This window comes from Ovis canadensis, chromosome 4 (assembly GCF_042477335.2).
Source record: "Ovis canadensis isolate MfBH-ARS-UI-01 breed Bighorn chromosome 4, ARS-UI_OviCan_v2, whole genome shotgun sequence".
In the NCBI taxonomy this organism is placed as follows: Eukaryota; Metazoa; Chordata; class Mammalia; order Artiodactyla; family Bovidae; genus Ovis; species Ovis canadensis.
The window spans coordinates 108863620-108880095 of record NC_091248.1 but is presented as its reverse complement, the minus strand read 5'-3'; the positions used below and the strand labels follow the sequence as shown (position 1 = coordinate 108880095).

General features: G+C 42.4%; 1 protein-coding gene across 1 annotated transcript; it reads left to right on the top strand.

Moving 5' to 3' along the window:
* The first annotated feature begins 221 nt into the window (after positions 1-221).
* On the top strand, positions 222-16144 carry ZC3HC1 (zinc finger C3HC-type containing 1). Its single transcript, XM_069588385.1, has 10 exons — positions 222-625; positions 2492-2603; positions 5927-6077; positions 6620-6703; positions 9327-9454; positions 10757-10911; positions 11885-12128; positions 12457-12669; positions 13111-13317; positions 15705-16144. The coding sequence occupies exons 1-10, from the start codon at positions 480-482 to the stop codon at positions 15771-15773; spliced, it is 1509 nt and encodes a 502-aa protein (XP_069444486.1). The 5' UTR covers positions 222-479; the 3' UTR covers positions 15774-16144.
* The last annotated feature ends 332 nt before the right edge of the window (positions 16145-16476 follow it).

Genomic DNA, 16476 nt, shown 5'->3' with positions numbered 1-16476 from the left:
AACCTATGAGTTAAAACTTTTAAACCTTATCAGTTAATTTTCTAAAGACTAAATTGAGTACCTCACCCCTGTTGAACTCTAAAAACCTATCAACCCAGGTCGGCTCGTACATAAAAGAAACGATTAAACTTCGTGATTAACCAGAGCCCTCCCGCAAGGGTCTATCTCGTGTTTTTTTGCGGGGCGGGCCACGCTGCACATCACGCGGGATCTTAGTTCCTGCGACCAGGGGATCTGAACCCGCCCCCTTCAATGGAAACACGTAGTCCTAACCACTGGACCTCCAGAGAAGTCCCTAGCTCGCTCTAAAACGAGAATTTGCTTCCTTCTAATGTGGCCAAGAAGCGCTGGGCCCCGCGGTGAGGCCCCACAGGTCTCTCGGGCTAACAAGCGGGAAGCCAAAGAAAGATCTTAACCGCCCAGAACGGAAGTTCCTGAGCCTTCACACCCGCGGGGAAGTAACTCTGACACGGACCAAGATGGCGGCGCCCAGTGAGGGGACTGCCTTTGCTGCGGGGGTCGAAGAGAATTGGGGTGCGGTTGTTCGCTCTCCAGAAGGGACTCCCCAGAAAGTCCGGCAGCTGATAGATGAGGGAATTGCCCCAGAAGAGGGAGGCGCCGAAGCGTGAGTGCAGCCTGTGTCTGGCGACGGCAAATTGAAAAGGGTTTAGGGGACTCGGAGCAGAGGGGATACCTGGGTCTGTAACTCAGGCGGTGGGGGCGGCTTCGACCCGGGTCTTGAAGAGACTGGGATTACTTCGCCTTGTCGCCTTTAATCCTCTACTCAGGAGATCCTGGATCCCACACCGCGGGCGCAGTTTTGCCTTAAGCAGACTTTTTTTTTTTTTTTTTTTAAGCGGGGCGGGAGGAAAAAAAGAGGACCGCTAACTAAAAATGCGCACCCAATTTCTCTTGGTTGGACTTCTTAACCTTTTTAAAGTCCTAGACACTTTTTGCGGCCTGGTAAAGTTTATGAACACCTCAGAAAGTTATATTTTTCAATGCATGAAGTAAATGCATAGGGTTATAAAGGATACCACTTTCTTTGGAATGCGGTTTATCAGAAAGTAAAAGATTTAAATGTGATGCAGTAAAACGCTTCATTAGTAAAACGCTTAATTATTTAGTAGTAAATATGTTGTCTACTGTGATTTTGATGTAGTGTTAAGCATAAACGGTATTTCAAAACATACGCAATAACCATAATGTGGGGACAAAATATCTGTAACTTCCATGGTGACAAGTTTACAAATACTGCTGATGCTACTGTGGTTTTTTAAATTATCTTCATTCGTAATGGAAAGAAGTGCTGCATTTCAGTTCAGTTCAGTTCAGTCGCTCAGTCATGTCCGACTCTGCGACTCTCCTGCTCTCAATCCCTCCCAGCATCAGAGTCTTTTCCAATGAGTCAACTCTTTGCATGAGGTGGCCAGAGTATTGGAGTTTCAGCTTTAGCATCAGTCCTTCCAATGAAAAACCCAGGAGTTAGAGGTTACTAAAATAAATGTCACTTTTTTCTATCCAAATTTCTGAATCCTCTGAATTTTTTCCTAGATCCAACCTCCCTGAGGCTCTCTGTGACTCTCAGAAGGATTCTTAGAATAAATTACTTTGAGTTATAATGATTGATGTAATCTTGAAAGTGAAAGTTGTTCAGTCATGCCCAACTCTTTGGGACCCCATGGACTATACCATCCATGGAATTCTCCAGGCCAGAATATTGGAGTGGGAGCCGTTCCCTTCTCCAGGGTATCTTCCCAACCCAGGTCTGGAACCCAGGGGTGGAACCCAGGTCTCCCACATTGCAGGCGGATTCTTTACCAGCTGAGCCACCAGGGATGCCCTGATGTAATCTTAACTTTTATTAAAATTATTTTTTTCTAATGCAGTTCTTCCCTTTACCCTATCCAGGCTCTGTTGAAGTGCCTTTCATTGACTATAAAAGAATTGTTTTGCTGTTTTTTTCTCCTTGAATTTTTTCATGAAATAGCCTAAAAATCTTTACTTAGATTTAAATTTTCAAATTAGTTCCTTTGGGGGAAAAGTGGGTATCAAGTATCAATCTAGGTAGAAATATAAAAACTTATTTTCTGCTGTTAAAAAGAGTTGAATTTGTAAGGTGGTTCAAGTTGTATAATTGATGATAGAAGCCTTGAGTCTTGTTTTGTGTTTACAAAAGTTATGCAAAGTGCTGTCAGAGACCAGAGAGTGAGATAAAACAGTTTACCAGTACAGGATTAGCAGAGCATGGTAAAGTAGAAATTGCTTGAAACGTAGTTATGGCCAAACTGTAAAGAGATTTGAATGCCAGACTGAAGAATTTGGATTCTGTGGAACTACTGAAAATGTTAAGTAGAGAAGTGAAATTTAGAAAGTTTAAAATCTAGAGTGGTGTGAGTGATATTATGATGTACAGAGAAGCCGGATACAAAATGTTTAGGCAAAGTGATGCCTTGAAAGGATTACCAGTAGTTCTGCCGCTTTATTTTAGGAAGGACACATCTGCCACATTCCAGTCAGTTAATGGATCACCCCAAGCAGAAGAACCTCCGTTGGAATCTACAAGCAAAGAAGCCTTCTTTAGCAGAGTGGAAACGTATTCTATATCCTTTTAGGTTCGTGTGAGTTGCATGTTCTGCTGCTGAATCTACCCGCCCCCCCCCCCGCCACCCCCCCGCCCCAGGAATAAGACCACTTACTCTGATGTTTTAATTTTTAGAATTAAACTTGGTAAAAAAATTTTTTTAGGAAAATTAACATCATAAAATATTAAGGGACATTTGACTGCTAATCTTCCCCCCCCCCCCGCCCCCACAGAAGAGAAAACTAATAGCTTGAGAGAAAAAGGAATAACTGATGTTGTATATAGTGTTTTCATGTTTATTATCACATTTGAGCTTCATCTTAAACATCTGAAAATAAGTATTCTTAATCTCATTTTTGCAAAGAGGAAACAGTTCAGGTAGATTATTTGATTTACCCAAAGTCAATTTACTAGTAACTGGTAGAACTGGAATTATGGTGTAAGGCTGTTAGTGCTCAAACCTAATATTATTTTAGACTACAGTACATTTCCTGTCTCTTTCAAGATTTTCCTCTGAAAGTTATACATGGTTGCACAACAGATTATCCTCAGACTTAGTAGCTTAAAACCACAAACACTTATTATCTCACGTTTTCTGTGGATCAGGAATCTAGGCACAGCTTAGCTGAGTCCTATGGTTCAGGGCCTCTCTCAGACTGTCATCAAAGTGTTGGCCAGGGCTAGGCTAGTAAAGGATCTACTTCTAAGCTCACTCATGTGGTTGTTGGCAAGATTAATTTCCTCATGTCTATTGGACTGAGGGTTTCGGTTCTTTACTGGCTTTGACTGGAGCTACATGGGCCTCTCACAGGAATAGTTACAACATGGCAGCAGACTTCAGTCAGAGGGAGCAAGCAAGAGAGAGCAAGATAGAAGCTAGATTATTTTTATAACCTAGTCTCAAGCAACATCACATCACTTTTGATGTTTTCTATTTGCTGCTGCTGCTAAGTTGCTTCAGTCATGTCTGACTCTGTGCGACCCCATAGACGGCCTCCCACCAGGCTCCGCCGTCCCTGGGCTTCTCCAGGCAAGAACACTGGAGTGGGTTGCCATTTCCATCTCCAGTGCGTGAAAGTGAAAAGTGAAAGTGAAGTTGCTCAGTCGTGTCCGACTCTTAGTGACCCCATGGACTGCAGCCTACCAGGCTCCTCAGTCCGTGGGATTTTCCAGGCAAGAGTAATGGAGTGGGGTGCCATTGCCTTCTCCTTCTATTTGCTAGAGTGTTTTTAATCTAAAAGCAATTACAGACTTAATAGAAAAGTTGTACAGGTTACAAAGAACCTTCTTTTGAGTACTTGAAAGTAAGTTGCCAAAGTGACACCTCATGACTCCCAAATATTTCCCACAAACAATGACTTTCTTTTACATAACCACAATGAAATCATCAAAATTGGGAAATTCACATAATAAATTACTACTGTCTAACCCTCACATCATAATCATTCCATCAGTCATCATAACCTTCTTAAGAAGATCCAGTTAAAATCTTCAGTTTTTCTTTGAATTTCATGACCTTGATACTTTTGGAAATGATAGGCCAGTTATTTTATAGAGCGTATCTCAGTTTGGATTTGTCTGATGTTTGGTTATGATGAGATGCAAGTTGTGATGCTGTGTTCTCGTTGCATCCTGTCAGGTGGCGCATGCTTTTGATATGCCCCTTTACCTGGATGATCATTTTGGTCAGTTGATTAAGTGGGTGTTTACTGTTGTAAAATAACTTTTTCCTCCTTTGTAATTAAGCTGTTTTGTGGGACTATGCTTTGAAACTACGTAAATATAATTCCTCATCAAACTGTGTGTAACTCACTTGTTTGTAGTAGCTTGGTCTCCTGATTTCCTTTTTTATTCAATGGATTTTAATCCATTACTAGTATTATATATTTTGAAATTCCTGGTGCCCCCTGATTTGGTGAGTGGGAGGCCCATGTAGATACTCTTTACACCTCACTTGGTTACAGCACCCCAGGGTGCTCCAACATCCCCCTCTATGTGGACTCCCTCTTTACTTCGGCTTTGACGCCTTGCCCTGAGCTGTCCCCCTCACCCTCCTGGCTTATTCCTCTGCCTTGCACCCCCTGGTGGCTTTAGGACTGAATTGTTCAGGCAAGAGAAAGTATTTTAACCATCCTTGTACTGCTGTTCCTTGGATTAATTCCTAATATTGATACAGCATTTAAAAATTATTTCATTTTGTTATTTTTTGTTCTCAGTGAATTTAATTTGATTACTACTTTGATACGATAATAATTTATTTGACCTAAGCTAGTTAAGTGATTCTCTCACTTAAAAAAAAATTTTTTGTTTAGTTTTTAATTGAAGAATAATTGCTTCACAGAATTTTGTTGTTTCCTTCTTTTATTCTACAGAATTCAAACTCCTTTAGCATTTATATCTAGATTCTATTTCTATCCTTCAGTTCTTTTGCTGCTATTAAAATGTTTTCAAATTCCAATATCCCTTGTAAAAATACAGAACTTTGCTGCAACTTTCGTGTTTTATCCTTTTTGTGTGTATATGCTCTGTAAAACAAGAGCTCTGTAGGTAAACAGAAAAAAAAGTGTTGAATGTTAAAGATCAATAAATGATTTTATTTTCCCCATACTTGTAGATGCTCTTAATGCTCTCAGCCTATTTCAGACACACATACCACCTACACACATTAGTATATAACAGTCAAATTTAGGGCAAGGATGAATAATGAATAATTTTACTGACTTTATTTTTCAGAAGGTAAAAGTAGGGCAGCACAGAGGAGTGATAAATATTTCTGTTGTTTGACCTTCACCATCCCCTATTGCTCAGGCAAATCTGGGTACTTTCACTGGGTTTTCAAATCCTTAGCATTTTTTTTATTGTATTGTATTTATTTGTGGCTGCACTGGGTCTTCACTGCTGTATGCAGGCTTTCTCTAGCTGTAGCAAGCAGGGGCTACTCTTCATTGCAGCGCACAGGCTTGTCATTGTGGTGGCTTCCGTTGCAGAGCATCGGCTCTTGGGTACTCGGGCTTCAGTAGTTGTGGACCAGGCTTAGTTGCTCTACAGCATGTGAGATCTTGGACCAGGGGTCGAACCTGTGTCCCCATCATTGGCAGGTAGACTCCCAAACACTAGACCACCAAGGCAGTCCCTAGTATTTCATATTAAGCAAAATAGAATGGCTTCTCTACTCCATCCCACAACTGGTAATAAAAAACACTTTAAGCATATAAAATATATAGGGCTTCCCATAGCTTTTCCTCTGAATGTGTTTATTCCTAACTATACTAAGAGTGAATTAAAGTTTTCATTTCTGACTTGTTCATTTTAATGTACTCATGTTTTTCTTAACATGAATACTCTCTGAAATGGGCAGGCAAGCCCTCTGAGCTGTCTCCACTGGTCTGTGCAAAATACGGCTGGGTCACAGTTGAGTGTGATATGCTGAAGTGCTCCAGCTGTCAGGCTTTCCTCTGTGCCACTTTACAACCAGCTTTTGATTTTGACAGATGTAAGTATAAAGTACAAATTACATTTTTCTCCAAGTTCAAAAGATATCTATGCTAGCTTTTCTGAAGACTAGCCACTTGTGTTTGATCAAAGAATGTGTCCTATATATAACAAGGTAAATTTGTGATTTTCTTCACCCTAATTATTAGCTTCAGTCATTTCTTTTTTTTAAAGCTCAGCTACTTTAGAGTGAACCTGTCTGTATGCATTCTGGGAAACTAAACAGCAGTATGTTTATAGTAGGATTCTGAAATTTATGCTTTAGGCTAAGAAACACAGGGTGTTAATGAAGGCTCACATTTTGGAATGCTCTGCCTTATAAAGATACATAATAGCTCCTTGTTAACTGGTCTTAGAATCTTGATTTAAAACTTGGTTTGTGACAAATATTAAGATGATGCAGTTACTAATATTTCATATCTTTAAAAATTGCCTTAGTTATTTTTATTTTTAGTTGTATCTATACTCTTAAAGGCTCTTGGCCATTGGATGTTGAATCTGTGATAGTGTTTTTTAAGGCATTGTTACCTATGTGGGTTTCAGATAAGGAACGATGTGCTGAGCTGAAGAAAGCCTTATGTACTGCCCATGAGAAGTTCTGTTTCTGGCCAGACAGCCCCTCTCCAGGTACTTATTCCCAGCATTTCCCAATTGTCATCTCTTTGGTCATTGCATTTCTAGTATTGTCTATTTCTTTGTAAAAATCTAGTCTTTAAAGTTTCTTTTTTCTCCTTTCTATTTGTGCTTTACAAGAAGCACTGACATTAATTTATTCTTATGTCATTATTTTATTAAATGCATTTGACATGACAGAGATTAAACCATGCATGCATTATCCTGTTTAATCCTTTCAGGGGCCCTGGGAGGTAGATAGTATCAATCTGATTCTTAGGTAGGGAAACTGAGAATCAGAGATCTTAAAACCAACTAGTGAGGAGCCATAACCGTGGTTTTATCTGATTTCAAACTCTCTGCCTTTCTTACCGTAGCAAACCATGTTCTGCCCAGGCTTCCTGGTACACTAATGGCATTAATGGTGGCAGTTAAGCAGGGTTCAGTTGCTAAGGAAGACTCACAGGACTGCACATGAGCGTGACTACAAATCTACAGTTTATGACAGTAAAACAGCACAGCATACCGGTAGCATTGAAGTGAAGGTATCACAGGGGCTTCCCAGGTGGTCCAGTGGTAAAGAACCCACCTGCATGCAGGAGATTCCAGAGACAAGCCCTGGGTTGGGAAGATCCCCTGGAGGAGGAAATGGCAACTCACTCCCATATTCTTGCCTAGAAAAATCCCATGAATAGAGGAACCTGGTAGGCTACAGTCTGTGGGTCACAAAAGAGTCAGACGTGACTTGGTGACCAAACAATAACAACAAAGGCTGTCACAGCCAAGGATGCCCACGCCGTAGGGAGTTTGGAGAGGCCAGGTGCAGGCTCCTCTTGAGCTTCCCGTGGAAGAGCTGTGGCAGTACGCCCTTTCTCTCCAATTAGAAACCACTCATGTGTGCACAAAGCTCTTCAGAACAAGGGAGCCCAAAACGTAGTCTCAAGTGGTACTTGTTTATATTTTGCTGGTCTCGGAGGCATATTGAGTAAAGCCTTGAGCACAGCCTTCTGGGGGCTCACAAGACCAGAGACAAAACTCTTTGGATAGAAAGTGTCTCTTTGTTTTATTTTTAACTTTTTAAGTAACTTCTAAAATTTTAGTGTTTCAAGTATAAAAAAAAATGTAAATAGTAATATAAGAAGCATCTCTATATCTACCACCCAACCTCACTAACATTTTGCTACCCTTGTAAACACTCACCTTACATTCTTTCTGTTAATCAGGAAGAATTACAAGTACAGCTGTGTAGTCCTCCCCAGCCTCATTCCCTGCTTCCCTGTCCTGCAGTAACCACTATCGTGAATTTAGTGACCATGATTTGTTTACATGGTTTCTGTATCTACAACATTTTCAAGTGTCTAGAGGCAGTATATATGGTACTATTTATTTGTTTTACATTTTTCTATAAATGTTGTCATTCTGTATATATTCTGCAACCTATCCTTCATAGGGGGAGTCAGCTTTTTTGAAATTAATCCATGTTGTCATATGTAGCAGGCTTGAAGCTTTATAATTGGTAGAACCATCTAATTTTAATCTGAGAGCTGAGGAATAGTGTTTATCTAGTTGATTCTCCCTTTGGGAACACTGGCTTATTCATTTTAGAGCCTCCTGTCAGACCCTCTTTCTACATTATTGTTGTGTGACTGTAACTTGAACACCCTTCTCACCAAGTTACGTGTCATCACAGGTGTTAATCAAGCTTGCATTCTTGGTGCACTTCCTACTTACTCTAGTATAGTGGCTCTTTCTCTGCTTACACAGATTTTGAGCTTTTGGATGTACAGGTTAATGTTTTTAATCAAATTTGGGAAGTTTTCAGGTCATATTTCTTCAAATGTTGTTTCTGCCCCTTTCCCTCTCTTCTGGGTCTCCCATTATGCAGCTGTTGGTGTGCTTGATCGGATCCCACAGGCCTCTGTTCATTTTCCTTCATTCCACATGGATGTTCCTTCTCTCCATCCTTGTGCCACTGATATCTTAGAGGGATTACTACTTCAGATCACCCCACTGTCTGCTATGCTTATTTCTTCGCATCTAGGCTAACCCCTTAGTCTCTAAACTAGTGCATATATTCTATAATATATTTTTCCTTTAAAAAAATCTTCCAGTAGTTTCTCATCAACATACATTAATAAAATTATGGCCTGACTGCTGTCTATACTTTGACCTTCTCTTCGACTCAGCTCCCCACAGGAATAGTGTGTTCCAAGCCTGAGAAGCTGTTTAAAATTCCCCACATATGCTGTCCCTTAGGGCTTTACTTTTACACATTGTTGTTGGTCTTTCCAGTTCAGCTTAGACCTGACTGCTTCTGAGAAACCTTTCCTGAGACTCTGCTTTCTAAATATAATCACAGGGACTTCCCTGGTGGTCCAGTGGTTAAGACCCCACACTCCCAATGCAGGGGGTACAGGTTCAATCCCTGGTCAGGGAACTAAGATCCCGCATGCCCCACAGTGCAGCCAAAAAATAAAACAATCACAAAAGTATCATCATAGCCCTATCCAAAAAAAAATCGGTGGTTTCTTAATATCATCAGATATCATCTGTTTTACATTTCCCCTGCTGCTCTATGCATGCTTTCTTTTTAAAAGTAATTTGCACCAATATCATCTTCAGTTTACTGTTTCCACAGATCGATTTGGGATGTTGCCATTGGATGAGCCCACTGTTCTTGTTAGTGAATTCCTAGATCGTTTTCAAAGCCTTTGTCACTTGGACCTCCAGCTTCCTTCCTTGAGGCCAGAGGACTTAAAAACTATGGTGAGTTTTTCTTGGCTAGCATACAGTGGCCTTCAGTTGTCACCAGCATGCAGCATTTCCTTTAATGACCAGAGGATGAAGATAGCTAAGAAGAGAACTGCTTGTTTGTCTCTCAACTGACCTTTTCCAGTCTCTACTGGAAAGGTGACTTGAGGGTTTAAATAAATGAGTTCTATTTGCACTTTTAGATATGATGCTCTAAGTGGCATAAATTCAATTTTATCTCAATTTGTACTTAAACTACTTAACAGGAGATACTGAAATGTGGCTTCATATGGCTTATTGCATACCATTTTCCAAAAAAAAGTGTTAGAGAAGTTATAAACTCCCTTCTCCCTTGTAAACAGAAATTTTGAAATGCTTTGGCCCATCTGTACTTTGAAACTGAACGTTTACTGTCCCGTTTGTCATCCTGTGATTATTCTATCAAGACAGACTGTAACTGTAGGAAATAGAAGCTATTATTTTGCTTCTTCAATTGAGAAACTATTATATATTTTAGCATCAGACTATGAATGTCTGATGCCTATTATAAATGTCCACTTGTCCCTAGCCAAGGCAAGTTTTCTTCACCCTGTCATAGTTCTGCATTATTCTTAGAACAAAAGTAAAGATTCTGGCAAGCTCTTTTGTTGTATCAGAAGCAAATTCAGGGCTTCCTTGGTGGCTCAGAGGGAAAGAATCCACCTGCTAATGCAAGAGACACAGGTTTGATCCCTGGTCCAGGGAGATCTCAGATGATGTGCAGTAGTTAAGCCCATGGGCCACAACTATTGAGCCTGTGCTGTAGAACCCAGGAGCCACGACTATAGTCAGGCTACATGCCTTAACAGCTGAAGCCCACATGCCTGGAGCCTGTGCTCCACAGCAAGAGAAGCCACCGCAGTGAGCAGCTAGACAGAAGGCCAGGCAGCAACGAAGACCCAGCACATCCAAAAATAAAGTAAATGCAGTGTCAGCGCAAGATACAAGATATAGGTGGTAGTCATTATTTGGTTTTGAAGTTTACAGATTTCAGAGAAAATATGGAGTTGGTGATTTGAAAGCAAGTTGGTACTAAGAGAAGATGAGGTAGTTCCAGGAAAACTGTTCCCTTTCTCACAGCAGATCCCGGGCAGGTCAGGAAGTGCCTGTGGATACCTTAGCCTCTGCTAGAAGTAAGTCTACTTGAGTGAAGAGAACTGTCTTTGTGTTTATCATTTTTTCCGTGATTTTTGCCTTGTACCATCCAGATGCATCCTTATGGCTTCTGTTCATGGTGGTGGAGATCCGTGTAAGCCTTTCATGTTGGTTCCTTTGCAGTGCTTGACAGAAGACAAGATCAGTCTTCTCCTGCACCTGCTTGAAGATGAACTGGATCACCGGACTGATGAGAGAAAAACTGCAACCAAATTAGGCTCAGACATCCAAGTGCATGTCACTGCCTGTATTCTCTCCGTGTGTGGCTGGGCGTGTAGGTTAGCGAATGTGCCTGGGAACATAAACCGTGGTGACACTATATACCCATGTGTATCAGTTTCTCTTAGCATTTCTAGATCACGTGGTATTTGTATAAGAAAGGCAGTGACAGAGAAAACCTAAGTGGGCGGAAGAGGGATAGTAAGAATTAGCAACAAAACCAGAATTAGAACTCAGGAATTCGTGAACACACCTGAACTGTTTCTTTTACTGTCACTTCCCAGTAGGAAATTTGTGTTCCTGTAAGCAGTGAAGCTCCTTTCTAGTTTTAGAAAGGAAAAAGCAGTTTAATTGATGAAATCTACCAAGGAAGCACCAGCTGAATCCTCTAGGCCCCAACTTGGTGTTACCATTCCAGCTGCTCAGTTTGGCACAGAATCCTTCTGAGACAGAAGACTCAGACCAATTTTGATTTACTTTAAATATACTTTCTTTGGTACATTAAGGACTATTCTTTTATAGGGAAAAACTTTTAAAAGGGACATGAGAAATTTATAAAACATACCTTTAAAGTGGGGCTTCCCTGGTGGTTCAGACAGTAAAGAATCTGCCTGTAACACCGAAGATCTGGATTTGATCCCTGGGTCGGGAAGATCCCCTGGAGAAGGGAATGCCTATCCATTCCAGTATTCTTGCCTGGAGAATCCCTTGGACAGAGGAGCCTGGCAGGTTACAATCCATGGCATCACAGAGAGTCAGACACAACTGAGTGACTTAACACTTTGATCTTTAAAATAATCTTGCCATAGTTGGCACACTAAGACCCCTAGATCTTTCTATAGGAAATTCGTAAGAGGTGATGAAGTTAGGTCCTGAGACTGGAGAATAGGGGCCCTGAGAGGAGGTGGTCCCTAGGCCATTGGACTGCCCAGAGATTTGATGAGATGAAGCATGCTCACAAATCATTATGTTTAGTCCCTTGGCAGTATTACCTTCTGAGAAAACCCACTCTCTTTTCTTTTCTTTTCTTAGTTCTTTGTTGGAACCCATGCAGCTCTCCCTGATAACTTGTTCACAGTGTATGAGGAAGGTGGGGCTCTGGGGCTTCCAGCAGATTGAGTCGTCCATGACCGACCTGGACGCTTCCTTGGGCCTGACCAGCTCCCCTGTCCCAGGATCTGAGGGCCGGCCAGAGCGCTCCCCTCTGGTGCCTGAGTCTCCTCGCAGGATGGTGACTCGGAGCCAGGACACCATCTTTTCCCCAGGCTCAGAGCAGGTATAGACTCCTTTGGCTTGTGTGGGGTGGACTTTTTAAAAACATCATTCTTAACAAAAATCTTGGTGGAAAATTGGAAATTAACTTAGGTTAATTGATCAGAATACCATAGAATGGTTTTATTCATTAGTTGCATGGAGATGCTAAATTCATTATTTTGTATGGAAATCTGTTATTTTTGAAGAGTTCAGTTACACAGTTCAGAAACTAAATTTTTATAGTTTTTAAAATGTTAAAAAGATAAATGTTAGCTTTCACATACTTCTAGAAATATTTCTCCAGACCATAGTCGTTAATGTCATTGTCCAACATCTCCCCTTTCCTTCAGGCTGAAAAGAGCCCAGGTCCCATCATCTCCAGAACTCGGAGTGGGGACTCCTCCAGTCCTGTGGACCGTCCCGAGCCGGAGGCTGCTGGCCCCGCCACCAGAACCCGCCCAGTGACCCGCAGTATGGGAACAGGAGACAGCACCGGCCTGGAAGTGCCATCTAGTCCTCTTCGAAAAGCCAAACGGGCTCGCCTCTGCTCTTCTAGCAGCTTGGTGAGCCCACCCACATGCTTGCAGGTCCCTGAGCATGGCAGCATGCGAGCCCTCACCGTGTATACAGCGTGGAGAAGCAGGCATGAGCCGAGCCTGCTCCTGTGGGTATAGGAGGCTGTGGGAATAAGTTTAAAGATGGGACAGTTGGGTGACTAGAAGGGGGGTGAAAAATTAAGGGTTTTGCCTTTTGTTTCTTTGGGATGGCTACTGGAGACATGATAAATTTGTCTAGCCCAAGGGACAGTAGTGACAAAGGGGAACAGACCTGGTAAGTTGTGGTTTAACAGAAAGGGAGTGAAGGAATTTTTACGAGAGGGAAGTAGATGGGCAGAGTTTAAAGGAGAACATAAAACTAGAAATTTGAGCATCATGAGATTCTGAATTTGACGACTTACAGTGTCTGCCCTTCATTAACACTGACTGCTCTGCCTCCTTCCTCAGGACGCCTCTTCCCGAAGCTTCTTTGATCCCACGTCTCAGCACAGAGACTGGTGCCCTTGGGTAAACATCACACTCAGCAAAGAAACCAGGGAGAATGGTGGCACGGAGGTGGATGCCAGCACTCCGGCAGAGCCAGGCTGGAAGGCAGTGCTGAACATCCTCTTGGCCCACAAACAGTCTAACCAGCCCGCTGAAACCGACTCCACGGTGAGATAAGCCGTTGCCCTGATCATGTGCAGCGCTTGCTGTTTATGAGATGAGGAGAGGCTGTTCCTATAATTAGCACCCTGCCTGCCCACACTTTTCACAAGTCAAGATGGACTCAGTCTGGGTTCATCCTAGAGAACAAACACGGGACTGGCTCAGTCCTTCTGCAGTTTAGCATGTGGCATTCCACCAAATTCTGATAAATTCTTTGTCTTCTCAACTTAGATGACTCGAAGTAGAAAAGGGATAGAGAAACAGCAAGAGGTAACAGGCCGCTGCTTCAGCCTCGTGTTGTAGAGCAGCTGCTTTTTCCGTCTGAGTTGCTGTCTCTTGGACTTGGAGCCCTGGCCAGTTAGCGTAGCTGTCTGCATGGAGCTCTGTGCTCTGCTTCCACGAGCACAGCTTCATTCCTCATGGCGGGCGCGTTATTTTGCCGTGTTCCGAGGCCCCAGGCTTGTGTACTGACTCTCAGCTGCCATCACACGAATGACTGCTGCTGGTTCCACTTGTGGGTAAAGCAAACCAGTCACGAAAGCTGAGAAAGCAACTCAAGCATTTGCTCTGTGCCACGGATGGAAGCGAGAGGACGGTGGGCATTAAGGAATCATGAAAACTGCATTCTCTTTCCTTTGCTGGCTCATTTCCAAATTTGCCATGTCACCTGCTTGATATAAATATAGTAATTTCTGACTTCTGTTCCCTCCAAGGACAAAGTAAAATAATACTTGCCAGCAGCTGTTTATCAGAAGCATTCCCAGATTCATGATTTTGTAGGGTTACAGGATTCCACTGGAGGGAGCTGCTGTGATGCTAAAAGCTCAAGAATGTACATTCATTTACCCTTAGTAAATATGCAGATGATGGTTTTCCAAGTTTTTACCAAAAAAAAAAAACCTGCATTTTTCCAGTTTAAAATCTTGGAAATACGTTAAGCTACCTGAAGACAAATGTTTTGGCCCACCTTGCAAATGGGAGAGATTAGGTCTATCTTTGCACATGAGTTCTCTCTGCCTGGGTCCTCATGAAAAAATGTATGGCAGTTCTAAGTAACTCCCCTCTGTCACTGTCATGCTAACTGGAAACCCCACAGGGCTTTTTTTTTTTTTTTTTTTTGGTAGTGGGAAAATTTGGCCTCATAAGTGGCCCTGAGTTCCAGGAGTTTGAAGGTCTGTTTTTGCAACTTGTCTGCTAAGATTCCCCACAGCTGTGTGACTGGGAATTACAAAATTTAAGAGGCTCTCCTGTAAAGGGTCTTGAAGCTAGAAAAAAAGTTTGCACTGTTTTCCAACTTAAATTTCTTTCCATTTTGTCACTGTATTAACTAAATTGCCCTCAGTCACGAGTAAGAGTTCAAACTTTGCCCTCCTAGAGCTTTATTAAGACATTCAGCCACAAAGAGGATAAGGAAACAGTGAAAATGTCATCTTCTGTCAGACGTTGGAGGGAACTTTGTGGGTTATCTCGTTAGATGTGTTTGTGCTCTCACCGAGACCCTGTGCTCATCTGTGACTCTCCAAGGCAGAGGGAACCAAGTGTTCTGCTTCCCTGAGAACTTTTATCTTTCAGTGAACTGTTGTGTCTCCCTGTAACACCATTTCTCAGAATCTCAGATCACTTCGCAGGCATGATCAAGTGGCAGTGAGATTCTTCCTATTATTAGCTCTGCTGGCTAAAACAGGAAGCTGAGAAGGCCAAGGTCATAGCTTAAACTCTTCAGAGTCATTTAACTTTGTTTCATTCCTCAGCCTTAGACTATTTCATGAATACCAGCTAGGCATCTTATGAATCTGAATCCTTGTTCACAGGGCCAGTTCAGCATCGCAGATGAGAAGTCAGTGCAAAGTGTGTGGTGCTGCACTGGTGGCGGGTCACACGTGTCATCCTCTCTCTCAGACAAAGATGAGGACACACACAGATGCTTGGAGGAGGACATAAGCCGTATTGTAGAGGCGCCGAGTGTGTTAGCAGTGGTGTCACAGCAGACTCAAGCTTCTTGATTCTTAGTCTGGCTTTTAGCTACCCACTCCAGTATTCTTAGGCTTCCCTTGTGGCTCAGCTGGTAAAGAATCTGCTTTGAATGCGGGAGACCTGGGTTTGACCCTTAGATTGGGAAGATCCCTTGGAGAAGGGAAAGGCTACCCACTCCGATATTCTGGCCTAGAGAATACCATGGACTGTATAGTGCATGGGGTCGCAAAGAGTCAGACATGACTGAGCGATTTTCACTTTCACTTTATGTATAGCACAGTATACAATTAACTTGTTTTATTTACTCCTAGGCATATCTAGATCTTTGTGGGAGAAATTTACAGACCGCATCTTAAAGCTATTACCCTTTGTCTCTGTAAAGGAATTTAATCTCTAATAATGAACTTTTCTATCTACAGAGTCTCTCTGAGAAATCAAGAAAGGTATTCCGAATATTCCGGCAGTGGGAATCTCTGTGCTCATCCTGAAGATATCCCAGCCCTTCCTGCAGAGAAGTGGAATGAGTGGCTTTGAAAAATAAAGCCTAAATTCCTTTTTGAGCAGCTGATGCTAAGGTTTTCTCCTTTCTGGTTTAATCACAAGGAGCCCCTGCTCCTTGTGACACGTGTGTGTCACCGCCTGCGTCTGACAAGAGGAGACTTACTTGCAGCATAGGGATGTGGGCAGGAGAGGCAGGGCAAGCCTGGCCCTGGTGAAGGAGTGCCTGATTCCAAAACTCCAGAGAGGACCCCAGCCTTGAGCAGTTTTCGTGTCTGAGGTCGGGGCAGTGTTTTGGAGACTCTTATGTCCCAGGAATATGTCAGTGTGTGTTAATAAAGCATTTGTTAAGATTCTTACAGTTGGAGAGCTATTTTCCTCCTTGTCTAATGGGCTGATATAAAGGAAGCTGAAACTGAGAAAACTACTACAGTGGAGCAGTAAACAAAGTCAAAATTTTAGTTTTCAGATTGGCTGCAAAGCCTGGAGTTTATCTGTGATTCTAGTCGAAGAGGTATTCCTGAACAGAGACAAGACAATGTTCTCTGCATCACCAGACCTCCTCATGCGTTATAGTGAATGGTAAGCTAATGGTTTTCTCCCTTCACTTGATAATAACAAGAATGAGAGCTGCCAAAGGGAGGCAGGCTCTTCAGAAGAGACCCCTCCATGCAAGGCTCCCCTGAGTGGGGC